General features: G+C 45.3%; 1 protein-coding gene across 6 annotated transcripts in view; it reads right to left on the bottom strand.

Moving 5' to 3' along the window:
* The window catches only part of ATP8A1 (ATPase phospholipid transporting 8A1), a 225,167-nt gene that overhangs the window by 94,003 nt on the left and 115,497 nt on the right, over window positions 1–15,667 (bottom strand). For all 6 annotated transcript variants that reach the window (XM_006111916.4, XM_075930509.1, XM_006111917.4 and 3 more), the window contains one exon: window positions 1,868–1,937. In XM_006111916.4, the coding sequence (XP_006111978.1) occupies window positions 1,868–1,937 (70 nt within the window). The remainder of the gene's footprint in view (window positions 1–1,867; window positions 1,938–15,667) is intronic.

Below are 15,667 nucleotides of genomic sequence, written 5' to 3'. Positions count from 1 at the left end.
ATGAGGAGTAATGGTAGTTCGAACTAGGAAGCCTAGTTCGAACTACCTAGTTCGTGCCCCGTGTAGCCGCGCTGCACGGGGTTCGAACCAGCAGGTTTTTAAAATGGCGGCTCCCCGCTTATGCAAATGAAGCCCGGGAAATTCAAATCCCGGGCTTCATTTGCAAGTGCGGTATGCCTACATTACCCTCCTAGTTCGAATTAGGAGGGTAGTGTAGACATACCCTAAGTGAACAGTGTTTGGATATCCCAAGCAGAGATATACAATGGGGTGGGTTCTTATTTTCCCAGAGAGGCATGTAGTCTAACACATAATTTAGCTCTTTCTTCTGGCACATAATTTTAATATATAAGGGTACGTCTACACTACAACGTTAATTCGAACTAACTTAGTTCGAATTAGTTAATTTGAACTAAGCTAATTCAAACTAACGCATGTAGAACTAAAAACTAGTTCGAATTAGTGTTTTGCTAATTCGAACTAGCGCGTCCACATTAAGTGGACCCTGAACCAGGCTTAAGGATGGCCGGAAGCAGTGCCGGCAGGGCATCAGAGGAGGACTTAGAGCGTGGAGCTGCTATCTCAGGCTAGCCGAGGGCTGTGCTTAAAGGGTCCCGACCCCCACCCCGGACAGACAGTTCTCAGGGTGCCCCGCTTGCAAAGCAGTCCTGGCTTGGATTGCCCGGAGTACCCACACTGGGCATATCACAGCACTCGGCCATCAGACCGGCTGCACTTGCCGCAGGCTGCCATCTGGGGAGAAGGGGCAACTGGGGAGCTGCAGGAGAGCTTCCACCCCCAGAAGCCCGCAGATCCAGCCCAGTCCTCCCCATCGGGGGCACGTACCCCATTCCTCCCTCACCTCCTTCCACTTACCCTTCCCTAGCCCCTCTTCTTGATGTACAAAATAAAGGACAATTGTGTTCAAAAATGGAATCTGTCTTTATTGAACAAAACTGTGGGAGACTGGGAAAAGGAGGTGGGAGAGGGGAAGAGAGAGGGAAGAGGGGAGGGCAACTAAAATGATCAGGGGTTGGGAACAGGTCCCCTATGAAGAGAGGCTAAAGAGACTGGGGGTATGTCTACGCTACCCTCCTAGTTCGAACTAGGAGGGTAATGTAGGCATACCGCACTTGCAAATGAAGCCCGGGATTTGAATTTGCATAAACTGGGTGCCGCCATTTTTAAATCCCTGCTCGTTCGAACCCCGTGCCGTGTGGCTACACGCGGCACGAACTAGGTAGTTCAGACTAGGCTTCCTAGTCCGAACTACTGTTACTCCTCATTCCACGGTAGCCATTTGCAGGGTCTGCTGGCTGGGTGCTGGCAGGCTTGCACCTGGCACGGGCATCGTAGCGAGCCCGTGCCCCTTTAAGGGGTCCGGGGCCGGGAGGGGGGCAGTAGAGTTTTCCTGGTGTTGGCCAGAGTGGCCACCAGGGAAACCTGGGGAGGGCTAGCCTCCCACTAGTTCGAATTAAGGGTCTACACAGCCCTTAATTCGAACTAGTAAGTTCGAACTAGGCTTAATCCTCGTGGAATGAGGATTACCTAGTTCGAACTAAGTGCTCCGTTAGTTCGAATTAAGTTTTAACTAACGGAGCGCTAGTGTAGCGCCTATGAAAGTTAATTCGAACTAACATCTGTTAGTTCTAACTAACTTTGTAGTGTAGACATACCCTAATTTAGCTAATTAAATTGAAAATTCACGATTAAAATAAGTATATTTGATCATTTTAGATGATCTGACTTTGGCTTATTTTGCAATAATTTCACACTGTAACCATTTCTATTATTTTCTCTCATTCTTATTTATAAATTAACTGAAATTAAAATTCCTTTATGGTAATTTAAATAAAATAAACCTTACAGCTCCTTTACAGTAGAGTCTTAATTTTCCTGTTGGTGTGCGAACAATCACAGACATTCTTTTCCTAGTGCTGGAAGAGAGATAACATTACGGTTCATTATCATCATCACCAACTTTTTCATACATTAATTCAAAATAAAAAACTTGAAAAATTTGCATTTATATGCACATATATTTATAGATACTCATCATACTTATTATATATAAATGAGAGGTAATTAAATAATTGCATCTACTTGTCCTACCTCTGGCTTTTCTTTCTTGTTCATGAAACTAAGGACACACATGAATAAAATTTGGTTACTTACCATTTGAGAGTGTTCTCTCTGTACATCTCCACTTGTAGATAACATTCCAGGGCACACTGAGATGTAGGAGCCTTCAATGAAGAAGTACCCAATAACACCTAATGAGTGCCCTCTCATAGCATACAAAATTTGGAGCAAGATACTAAAAAAGGAAATGCATCCTTGACCAATTCAGCTCCTTTCTTCTATGGGCTTGAGGTGTCACCTTAGGTGCAAGATGCACTCAATTAGCCTCAAGTATTGATAAATGGGATATGTTGGAGGTATGTTGGGGGAAGAAGGGAGCTTGCCTAGAGTGAACTATGTTCTGGCCATCTCCAGCCAGCACAATGAAACCCTACAGAACCTTTAATAGCAGACAAATTAAAATAGCCCTGAGAATGTTCTAACTTATGCTGAGGACTGAACCAGCATTCAGCTGCCCTCAGAATTAGGGTGGGAGGTGGAAGACATCAAAGTTGCTTTTGGGTCTTGCATTGTGTACACCTTGACAACACCCGATGATCTGGACCAAAATGTGCAACTACATAAGTTATAATGTAATATACATGCTAAGGGAATTTTGTCTCAAACCCTCAAAATTCATTCCAGGGATGAACAGAAGGTTCTCATACCCACAGCTGATTGTTGAAAAGAAGAAAGTGGAATGGTTCAGATGCCCATACCTTTTATAATCCTAGTTTCAAATATTTTGGGTGAGGAGAGAACACTTACCCATCACCAAAGGATACTGCTTTATAAAAAGTTCTTGAATCTCAGAGGCATTAAGGGATGCATCTAAAGGTGGAAATATGCAGAGTCTTCCTTGAAGAAAAGATAACTACTTACCCTTGTTACACCTGTGGCTCTGCAAGATGTTGTTACCTGTGAGATCCCACTCTAGGTGCACATACACCCTTGGCACACAACATCAGAACTTTTCAACAGCAATTTCCATTGGATCATGCCTGCATTGTGCATGCCTGCATTGTGCATTTTTAGATAAAGGAAATGCAGTGGAGCTAATCTACCTCGACTTTAGTAAGGCATTTGATACAGTACCACATGGGGAATTATTGGTTAAATTGGAAAAGATAGGGATTAATATGAAAGTTGAGAGGTGGATAAGCAACTGGTTGAAGGGGAGACTACAGCGGGTCATACTGAAAGGTGAACTGTCAGGTTGGAGGAAGGTTACTAGCGGAGTTCCTCAGGGATCAGTTTTGGGGCCAATTTTATTTAATCTTTTTATTGCTGATCTTGGCACCAAAAGTGGAAGTGTCCTAATAAAATTTGCAGATGACACAAAGTTGGGAGCTATTGCCAATTCAGAAAAGGATCGGGATATCATACAGGAAGATCTGGATGATCTTGTAAATTGGAGTGATAGCAATAGGATGAAATTTAATAGTGAGAAGTGTAAGGTTATGCATTTAGGGATTAATAACAAGCATTTTAGTTATAAGCTGGGGACACATCAGTTGGAAGTAACGGAGGAGGAGAAGGACCTTGGAGTCCTGGTTGATTATGGAATGACTATGAGCCGCCATTGTGACATGGCCGTGAAAAAGGCTAATACGATCTTGGGATGTATTAGGCGAGGTATTTCCAGTAGGGATAAGGAGGTGTTAGTGCCATTATACAAGGCATTGGTGAGACCCCATTTGGAATACTGTGTGCAGTTCTGTTCTCCCATGTTTAAGAAGGATGAATTCAAACTGGAACAGGTACAAAGAAGGGCCACTAGGATGATCCGAGGAATGGAAATCCTGTCTTATGAAAGGAGACTCAAGGAGCTTGGCTTGTTTACTTTAACCAAAAGAAGGCTGAGGGGGGACATGATTGCACTGTTTAAATATATTAGAGGGATAAATACCAGGGAGGGAGAGGAATTATTTAAGTTTAATACCAATGTGGACACAAGAACAAATGGATATAAACTGGCTAGTAGGAAGTTTAGACTTGAGATTAGACGAAGGTTTCTAACCATTAGAGGAGTGAAGTTCTGGAACGGCCTTCCAAGGGAAGTAGTGGGGGCAAAAGATCTATCTGGTTTCAAGATTAAACTAGATGGGTTTATGAAGGGGATGGTTTGATGAGATAACATGATCTTGGTAACTAATTGACCATTCATTATTAGTGGGAAATAGGTTAATGGAGGGATGATAGGAGTTACTATAGAGAACTTTCTGGGTGTCTGGCTGATGAGTCTTGCCTACATGCTCAGGGTTTAGCTGATCGCCATATTTGGGGTCGGGAAGGAATTTTCCTCCAGGGTAGATTGGCAGAGGCCCTGGAGGTTTTTCGCCTTCCTCTGTAGCATGGGGTACAGATCACAGCTAGAGGATCTCTGCATCTTGGGGTCTTCAAAGTATTTGAAGGCTTCAATATCTGAGATATAGGTGAGAGGATTATTCTAGGAGGGGTGGGTGAGATTTTGTGGCCTGCACTGTGCAGGGGGTCAGACTAGATGATCATAATGGTCCCTTCTGACCTTGGAGTCTATGAGTCTATGTTCTTCTGTTCTCCCACCCAATACCATAAAAGGCTGAGCCACCAAAACCATCTTTCCGTTCCCTCACTAATCCAGAATTCTATATAAAGAGGTCTCAGAAAAGCTGAAGATGGAGTGATCCATACAAACAACAGTATTTTTGAGAACCACAGGCCTTGTCCTGTTAATGTAGTTTAATAAAACCTTTGAACTGTCCAAAGTGTGGAGCTTCTTATCTCTCAGGAAGGAATGAGTTTTGAGGAAGAAAACAGGCAAAATAGATTGGTTTAAATTAAAGTCTGAGGGTATGTCTACACTAGCCTCCTGCAAGGAGGTTTAACAGGTAGTTCGAACTAGGGGCTTTACTTCGAACTACCGGGTCCCTGCCGCGTGTAGATGTGGGCAGTTAGACCAGACTTGTAAATTTCAAAAATGACGACCGGCCGGGAAGATGCAAATCATGCGTGGGATATTTAAATCCCGGGCTTGATTTGCAACTTCGAATGCCTACATTAGCCTCCCTAGTTTGAACTAGGGGGCTAGTGTAGACATACCCTGACACACCAATGGGAATAAATGTAGGGTGAGGTCTTACCTGTAGACAGCAATCTTTGTCAGTAGCACTAAACCAATCAACTAACCAACCAACCCTCAGAATGTCAGCTGTAGTCACTCTGGGTCTGAAGGAAGTTTTGACCTTTGTTTCTGTGGGTAAGTCTACACTACCCCGCTAGTTCGAACTAGCGGGTTAATGTAGGCATACCGCACTTGCAAATGAAGCCCGGGATTTGAATTTCCCGGGCTTCATTTGCATAAGCCGGGCGTCGCCATTTTTAAATCCCGGCTGGTTCGAACCCCGTGCCGCGCGGCTACACGCGGCACGAACTAGGTAGTTCGAACTAGGCTTCCTAGTTCGAACTACCGTTACTCCTCATTCCACGTTACTCCTCATACCGTTACTCCTCATTCCACATTCGTGGAAATGTGTATGTGAAATCTTGATCCCATAATACGGAGAACACAGTGTAATGATCCTGGACTCATGCCATCCATGTCATGATCCCACAGGTTTTGAACCTTGAGTCCACATGCTTCCCAGTTGACTCCCTGCTCTTACTTAGTGCCTCACTACTAACTGACTAAATAACCGATTTACACTAAAGCTGTAAGTTGATCTAAATTACACTAGTTAAGTTGTGTAACTTAAGACAATGTAACTTACATTCACTTAAAGAAGCATCTCTGACATGCTATATTGATGGTAGAGCACCGAGATGGAGTATTGAAGATGATGGAATAGTGCTCTCCAATTGACTTAGATTGTCTTCTCAAAACCTGCTAAATCATCACTGCTGTATCAATGGCAGCAACAGTTATTTAACTGTTTAGTGAAGACAAACCTTGAGTGCAGAGATCATGAAATTTGAAATTATCTCAGAGAAGCTTCTCGGGCTCTGATTGGAGGAACACTGACCACTGATTAAACAGGCCAAACCCAAAGAGATGCACAAAAAGTTGTCTGCACAACTGGGTTCTATTTGGCTGCTGCTGAGAACTCTACAGACTGTGACCTGAATGATTCCTGGTATTCTGACTCTTGATGACCCAAACTGTACCTGACTCCATCCAAATTAGTTAATTTAACTCCTGCGTGATTTTTGGTAACCAGAACATGAACCTCCTGAACCACGTCATTAAGTATCAGACCTGGCTGTCTACATTTCAGTCCCTCTTGAACACTAGACACAGCTGCCTACATCCAGATCCCCAATGACAGTGAAGAAAAAGTTGTACATTTCATGTTGATTTGGGGACAAACAAGTCTATAATGAGATTTGGTTATTGATGAAATACTGGTTTGATGATGACCCAGACCATTTGTTATTAGTAATGGATTGTATCCTTAGTCTGTCTAGCAGTATTGTTGAATCCTGGAGGATGAAAAGAAATTGGCATTATTCCATGTTGTTGACACCATGTTCATAATGTGATTGATTCCAAATATAGAGGTGATGCATGCTTGCCTCTTTGCTTGTTCATAAAGTATACTGCAGATGAGTTGTCTTAAGAATTTGAACTATGGAATTCTGCATGACACGGAGGAAGCTAATCTCTCTAGTAGGGATGTCAATGTATAGATAACTACACAATTAACCAATAAGCCTGAGTTTATTAGTTAATCCTGCTAACTAAACACATTCCCCCTCCCATGTCTGATAAAGAAGGGGTGGAGGAAGCAGGAGTGTGGATCCGCCTGCCCACCTCCCACCCCTGCGCTGATGCCTCTGAGACAGAGGCAGCAGCATGGAGGAAAAGGGGGGGCAGGGAAGAACTGATAGGTGTGGGGAGCTGGTTTTTAAGCTGGATCTCTGTGTGTGCCAGATCTGCTGACCCACCTGTTCTCCCACCCCCTTGCTGCCTCCTATAGAGGCAGTTGAGAGGGGGGACAGGCAGGACCACACACCAGCTCTGCAGTGCCACTGGCCCTCTCCCATGCTGCTGCCTCTATTGGAGATTGGGGAGCTCAACCCCCCCCCCCCCCCACGAACAGATGCTGCACCGGGATCCCACAGAGCAGCCTCTGTCTGTGGCGAGTCTGGACCCTCCACACTCAGAGGCTGCTCCGCAGCAGCAGCCCTTGTCTGTCGGGGTCTGAGTTCCCTGTGGACAGGGGCTGCTGCCAAGGAAAAGCCTCTATCTGCAGAGAGCTTGCATCCCCATAGACAGGGGCTGCTGCCACTCCATGCTGCTGCCTCTGTATCAGTTCCTCAGTCTGTGTGAGAAGCCGGTTTTAAACAGGCTCCCCTCATGGACAGGCTCCTGCCTAACACCCCGCACTACTGCCTCTAATAGAGAAGCAGTGCATGCGGGTAGGGGGATTCCTGGGAGTGGATCTGGGAGCACACTGGCTGCTGGCCCTGCCTCCGGGTACTATTGAATAGTCATGTAGCTGCTAAAATTTGATGTGGTTACATGACTGTTCAATTACATGCTAACAACCTTACTGTCTGCTCATAGTTCTTGGACACTTATTTGAAGAATTAAGTCCTTTTGAAAGAGAGGCTTTAGGTGTTTACTCCAATCTGTTCTTGTTGCATTTATGATTAATATCTTTGCAGGTGGAGATGGGAGAAGGGTAACCCAATCCAAACATTCATGAGGTATAACTACCATATTGACATGTTGACATATGATGGAGGTAAGTTTACCACGTCTTCCGTGGGCAGGAGGGGGCTATTAGGATCACCGTGGCTCCTTTTCGTATAATTTTCTCCACGACCCTGGGTATCAAAGGTGTGGGGGGAATGCGTACAGTAAGTGACATCCCCAGTTGATTAGGAAAGCATCCCCTTTCGAATCTCACCCAATTCCCGCTCTTGAGCAATACTGAGGACATTTCGCGTTCTGATGAGTGGCAAATAGGTCTACTGATGGAAATCCCGAACATTGAAATATCGCAGAAAGCACTGTGGAATGTAACTCCCACTTGTGGTTGAGAGAAAAATGTCTGCTCAGGGCATTGGCTGTAACATTGTGCTGGCCCGGGAGATATTCTGCAATTAGAGAAACATTGTGACGGTTGCACATGTTCCATACATGTACCGCTTCTGCGCACAAGGAGTAGGATCTGGCTCCACCCTGCTTATTTATATAATAAACGGTCGTCATATTGTCGGTAAGGATTCATATGACTTGTCCTCAAATGCTGGGAAGGAAATGTTGGCAAACTTTGTACACTGCTCTGAGTTCCAGAAAGTTGATGTGCATCAATGATTCATCGGGAGTCCATAGACCTTGTACTTGTTCGTGCCCCATCTGATGAGCACCCCATCTGATGAGTGACGCATCGGTTGTAAGCTGTGCTGACGGCTGAGGGCGATGAAAGGGTACGCCTGACATTAGATTGCCTGGAACTGTCCACCAAGCTTTGATGTGGGTAGGAATCGTTACTGTCATATGTACGTTGTGTATCCCTGCCATCCAATGTCGAAGGCAGCGAAAATGTAACCTTGCGTGTTTGACGACATACATTGTGGAAGCCATGTGTCCCAAAAGTTGCAGACACCATAGTATGGGAACCGTTGGGCTGAGGAGCAAGATCTGGATCAAACCCTGAATTTCCTGGAAACTTTCCATCGGTAATAAAGCATGCTTGTGTGTAGAGTTGAGACGAGTGCTGATGAATTGTATTGATTGGTGTGGTTCCAACGAGGACTTTGGGATATTGAGAATGAGACCCAGCGCTTCGAAGAGCATGTAGCATGGCGTGCTTTGTGCAATGATTGAGCTCTGATTAGGCAATTGTCGAGGTACGGAAAAATCATTACGGGTAGACGACGAAGATACGCGGTCAAGGGTCTTGGAGAAAACCCGTGGAGCCGATGAGAGACCAAACGGCAGGACCTTGTCCTGGAAATGGTCTGCGCTGGTTTGAAAGTGTAAGAATCTCCTGTGTGCTGGATGAATCGCAATGTGAAAATATGCGTCTTGGAGATCGAGGGATGTGAACCCGTTCTGAAGTGCTGGGATGATTGTAGCCAGGGTAACCATTCAGAATTGTTGTTTTTGTAAGTAACGGTTGAGACCGTGGAGATCTAGTATTGGTCTCCATCCCCCTGATTTCTTTTCCATTACGAAATATTGGGAATAAAACCCTCTGCCCTTGAACTCGTTTGGAACAGGCTCTATCGCTCCGACAGCGAGTAGACAAGTAACCTCTTGCTTGAGCAAGGGCTCGTGAGATGGGTCCTTGAAAAGGGACAGGGCAGTGGGAGAGGGGGGAGGTAATGACGTGAATGGGATGGTGTAAGCAAGGCGAATTGTTTGAAGGACCCATTTGTCGGTGGTGATGTAGGCCCATCAATGGAGGTATGGTATCAAGCGGTGGTGGATTGTAGCACTCAGACCAGTGATAGTAGGATGGTTCTCAATCCGTCGACTGGTGCATCAAACCTGCTGTCTATTACCCTGCTGGGAAGACGCTTTGGGTGGTGGACGTCTTCGCTGTTGGCATTGTCTACCCCTTTGTTGTTCATGTGGCCTATACGGAGAAGGTTGCTGGAGAAGGGGTCTTTGCTTTTGGTAGGGAGTGTATCGTTTCCGATGGTACGGTGGAGTGTAGATGCCCAATGTTTTTAACGTGGTGCTGGAGTCTTTCCCTGAGTGGAGGAGTTGGTCTGTCTTATCGGAGAAGAGATTCTGTTTGTCAAAGGGTAAATACTCGACTTCTGATAACAGGTCCTTGGGGGCAGACGACTGCTGCAGCCAAGATGCTCTGTGCATAACGACCGATGTAGCAGTAGTGCGCGCTGCAGTGTCAGCTGTACCCAAGGCAATATGTAGAGCTGTTCTGGAGGCTGCGTAGCCCTTTTGTATTACTGCCTTCAAGATGTCCCGTTTGGATTCTGGAAGGTGCTGAAGCAGCGATACAAGTTTAGCATTATTGTCAAAACTGTGATTCGCCAACAGTGCTGAATAGTTGGCCATATGCAGACTGATTGTTGTGGAAGAATATACTTTGTGGCCAAATAAGTCAAGGCACTTACTATCCCTGTCCGCAGCAGTAGGCTTATGTTGGAGCATCTTTGCTTTTTGCTGTACGGCATCCACAACCAACGAATTGGGCTGTGGATGAGTAAAAAGGAATTCCATCCCTTTGGTGGGGACGAAATTCTTTTTATCCGCCTTTTTATTCATGGGTGGGACGGATGCAGGCAACTGCCAAATATCATCAGCTATTTCAAGAAAAGCTTCGTCTAACGGCAACGAGATCTTGGGCTGGTGACACTGCTTGATATTACAGAGGAGGTGATGATGTTTCTAATGCACATCCCCCATTTGCACCTTTTGACTCTCTGCCACTCTCTTAAAAAGCTCTTGAAACTGGTGTAGGTCATCCGAGGGTGAGGTGTCTCCTTGAAAAACTGTGTCATCTGGGGACGATGAAGATTGGTCCGTAGGCGATCTATCAGGTTCGGGCTCTCCAGTGGGAAGAGGTTGTTGAGTGTGAGAAGGAAACCCAGACGGAGTTGGTGTTCTTGAAAATGCGGGAGGAGCAGAATATTCTCGGGTGAGAGAGGGATGGGAGTGTAACTGAGGCCATGGGTGATGGTGAGACGATGACCTATGATGATAATAGGGCGACGTCGAGTGATGGTACCCTTTGGAATAGTCAGAATGGGTCGAAAATGTGGGTAATCTTGGAGACCGTGACCTCTCTCTATAATAGGTGGTGTAGCTGGATGACCGACGATCATGATGGTAGTAATGTCCTGATTGTGGAGAAACATGGCCGGTACGGGAGTACCCAGAGTGTGCTGGGAATGGTGCCCGTATTTCAGGTGAGAATTCTGGACTTGGTGATAGAGAAGGTAATTTCTTGGTTCTGTGATGGGTAGGTAATGCCAACAATTGTTCCGGTGGAGAGGAAGTTGGAGTGGAGAGTACTGTATGAGGGATTATCTCCCTCTTGGTGCTGTGGCAAGAACGCATGTTAGCACTCTATATTAGTAGTGATTAGGCTCCCTTGTGAATCACAGCTACTTCCTGTGGGCTGACTGGATGGTAAAATAGATGTATGCATCATCTACCCGATAGCAATGAACTAGTCTTGAGCCTGAAAGGAAGGAATGATGGAGGCAAACATTATCATTCTGAATCAACTATTGTATATATATTTGTTGATGTGTCTCAGATCTAGGACACAACAAATACCACATTTTTGATTAGACATAAGGAGATACTGAGAATAGAAACCTCTTCCTTTATATTCCAGAGGTACCTCTTCCATGTTTTCTAAATGATGTGTAGAAGCCACTTCTTCAACTATTTTTTGTGAGGTTACCTGAAGAAGGACTGTGAATGATGGTGAGAGTGTGGGGGTGCGCACATGCTCGGAAGCAGGGCAGGGCACGTCTCATAGGTTTTACCTGTTATCATATGCTATGGCTGATAGGAGACAACTAGATGGCGCTCAAAAGGCAGGGCTGGGTCCTGAGTAGCTCAGGCATGGCTTTGACCCCTGCATCAAACCTTTGCCTGGAAGCAAGTGTAGAATAACCATTGGTCAAGGAAGACAGTCTCCTCCAAGAAAACCCTGGCTTCTTCATGTGCAGGTATCAGAAAATCTGTGCTGGAGACAAGCAGGTGTCTTCTGCCTAGATTGCCTCAGATATTTAAAGGCACATAGTTTGGGGCTGAGATTTAGCTGTCCCAGAAATGACCCTGGAATCTGAGATAGTGCAGTGTGTTATAAACACTAAATAAGTCTGCATCCTCAAGAGGTTGTACTCGACTAACATTCTAAAAGAAGTGCAAAGCACAGAGTCTTGCAGCCATGAAGTTCTGTGCACGGTCATGGTGATGACCAAGGATAAAGCTGCAGTGATGCTGATGAATAGGTCTTTCTTCCAAATAAGTCTAATTTTCTTGAACCTTTGTCTCCGGAGTGCTTAGACTGATAATGAAGATGAAGAATGAAGACAGACATCACTGAAAGGCAGCGCCAACCTTTGAGGTGACCTCTGTCTATTATCAGTCATCTAACACTAGATCAAATTTGTTGGGAAAAAGCATGTTTTGTTCTTTTCTATAGGAGAAGAAACATATATGAACCATCTCCATAGATAAATATACATAAAAGATCTCTACAGTTTTCTTTGATATCTAATAGAAAGAATTATTGTCCAAGGTCTTATTAAAATATTGTCCAGGAAGGAGTTGACAGTCTGCTTTCCAACATACCCTGCACTACCTAGCGGTTCAGCCATAGTCTGAACGACCAACAAGAGACTGCAGGGCGACTAAGTCTTCTGATAACATACCCCTGCAAGCAATGCTTTTTTTGTGATGGTACTGCCCGGTATGCAGTACCAGCACCTCCAGTCAGAACTCAACAACTTTCCTCTGAGAGTATTGGCACAAAAAAGCACTGCCTGCATCTAAGTGGATCTGAGAAATGTGCGGCTTGATTTTCCTTCTAGAAATCTGTACAGATCTGTTAGGAATGTTAAAAGACAGGAACTCCTCCCGTGGAACTGACTTCATTGTTTTCTAATGAAAGTTTGATTCCCTCCCATATTAGTTTAATTTTCTTAAGTCCAAGAGTTTCTCAATACTGTTTTTAAAACTATAAATAAAATGGAGTGAACTGCAGAACGTCTGGTTCTACAGGTACTGTCCCTATAAATCCTGTAAATAGTGAGTATGATGGTGAAGCATAACAGCTATTTTATTTTATATGAGTTCTGTGTGCATTGTCACTTTTTCCTATTCTGTTGTGTAAAAGAAATACATTTTACATATATATGTACACACATACAGTAGAATACAATTGGTCTAAAGTTTGATTAATATATCCCTCTGTATTCCAGCTCTTGGTCACTATTTGTGAATTCTTGAAATCAACAGTAGCTGAAGATGCTCAGTACCTCAAGTTGGTTTTATTTAGGAGCCTAAATATGGATTTAGGAACCTTACTTTAGGCATACAGTTTTGAAAATTAAAAGAAAAACAACCAAAAAACAGTGAATGAGACTTCCAACCTTGCTTATATTACTAATTCATAGCTGGACGATATTAACTAGCTTTAGTCCAGCCAAGAAAGACATGAAGAGAACATAAATTTTTCAGTTCACCCAACTTACAAGGACATCCTCACACTGAAGGGAATATTTAAAATGAGGATCTCATTAAAATTCATGTTTTGGGATAAAAATGAGGTGGGGATGGGTATGAATATCACCCTACTGTCTCCTTCCATTCCCTAAGATAACCCAACACATTTTAGGCCTATCCCAGAAGTCAAGACCTACTGTACTGGATGAATTCAACATGCATTTCAGCAATAATTTTTATAATCACTTAAACTCTCAGTCTTCATGAAATTTGTGGAACCATCCCCAGATGTTTTTAGATTCAAATAATCTGAGAAAACTTTATTTCTCAATGTGTGCAAATATAAAACTCTTCAGATAAGATCCTCCTAACTGAGGTCAGGTTCTACCCCTACTTTTTTCACCACAGAGAGTCTGTTTTATCATTAGTTGATCATAGGAATCTGATAAACCTAAGGGCATTCCAGCATTTGCCAAGTCATTTTGGTGACTGGAACTGCTTAGTCACTGAACCACACAGTCACCAGTTTACTGTAATATTGTAGTTATTTTTTCTCCATATACATTTGTCCAGAGATGTATAACTTATAGTTGAGCTACAGCAGCAGAAATCCTATTCTAAAATGCTTCAATTGTAGTACAGTAAAACTCCATTAGTCCAGCATCCAATGCTCCGGGACTCCTGATGGTCCGGCACCATCAGGAACCCGGAAGTGCTGGGGCAGCCAGACAGGCTTCCCCCATTCAGCTGCTGCTGAAACTGACCAGCAGCTGAATCAGAGAAGCTGGGAGCAGAGCAGCTGGGGTGCTGCCGGGTTGGTCTCGTAGCGCTGCCCCTCGGGGCTGCAGGACCAACCCGGCAGCACCCCAGCTGCTCTTGGGGACCCCTGGGGCACAGCAGCTGGAGTGCTGCCGGGTTGGTCCCGCAGCACCAAAGGACGGCGCTTCGGGACCAACCCGGCAGCACCCCAGCTGCTCTGCCCCAGGGGTCCCCAAGTCAGCTGCTGCTGAAACAGATCAGCGGCTGATTCCAGGAAGCCCGGGGCAGAGCTGCTCTGCCCGGGGCTTCCTGGAATCAGCCGCTGATCTGTTTCAGCAGCGGCTGACTTGGGGACCCCTGGGGCAGAGCAGCTGCGGTGCTGCCGGGTTGGTCCCGCAGCACCGAGGGGCGGCGCTACAGGACCACCCCGGCAGCACCCCAGCTGATTTGCCCCAGGCGTCGGGATTCAGCCGCTACTGAAACTGACCAGCAGCTGAATCAGAGAAGCTGGGAGCAGAGCAGCTGGGGTGCTGCCGGGTTGGTCTCGTAGCGCTGTCCCTCAGGGCTGCGGGACCAACCCGGCAGCACTCCAGCTGCTCTGCCCCAGGGGTCCGCAAGAGAAACTGGGGTGCTGCCGGGTTGGTCCTGCAGCCCCGAGGGGCAGCGCTACAGGACCAACCGGGCAGTACCCCAGCTGCTCTGTCCCAGGCGTCCCCAACAGCAGCTGGAGTGCTGCTGTGTTGGTGCCATAGCGCTGCCCCTCGGCGCTGCGGGACCAACCCGGCAGCACCCCAGCTGCCCTGTTGCAGGCATCCCCGATTTGGCTGCTGCTGAAACTGACCAGCAGCGGCTGAATCAGGGACGCCTGGGGCAGAGCCGGACTATCGTAAGGGGGGGCTATGAGGCGTCTGGGGTGGCATCCCCTCCCAACCCACTCCAGACCCCTCATAGCCCCCCCTTCTGATAGTCCAGCATATCTGATAATCCGGCACCCCCTGGGTCCTAAAGGTGCCGGATTATCGGAAGTTTACTGTATAAGGAAATTTTTGTTTTCTGCTGAACAATCCATAGTGGAAGGCATTCTTGGTAAATATGGTTGTCTTAGTTTTGTCACTGTTCAGGAGAGATGGCTCAAATTTTTCAACAATTTTTTTCATTGAAATGGCTTTTTCCAAAATTGAAACTTTTCATGCAAAATTAATTACTTATTTTTCAAATTGTATAGAAAAAATATGGAACAAAATAGACAGTTTTTTGTTTTGCAAAATTATTTTTATTTTTCCACGTATTTTTCTTTTTCCTTTTTTTTGCTATTGTGAATCTTTTTATTAGTCAAATTAACCATACTTTTTCATAGTTCTCTTACTGGATGAGTATAACTACTCATGGGCTGTGTCTACATTGGCATGATTTTGCGCATAAGCAACCGCTTTTGCTCAAAAACATGCTGCCTGTCTACACTGGCGGGGCATTCTTGCGGAAGAATACTGACGTTCTAATGTGTGAAATCAGGGCTTCTTGCTCAAGAACTATGATGCTCCCGCTCAGGAATAACCCTCTTGTGCAACTGTTCTTGTGCAAGAGGCCAGTGTAGACAGGCAACATGAATTTCTTGTGCAAGAAAGCCCGATGGCTAAAATGGCC

This window comes from Pelodiscus sinensis, chromosome 5 (assembly GCF_049634645.1).
Source record: "Pelodiscus sinensis isolate JC-2024 chromosome 5, ASM4963464v1, whole genome shotgun sequence".
NCBI classification, from domain to species: Eukaryota; Metazoa; Chordata; order Testudines; family Trionychidae; genus Pelodiscus; species Pelodiscus sinensis.
Note: the sequence above shows the minus strand (reverse complement) of the source record. Positions and strands in the feature narration are given on the sequence as shown.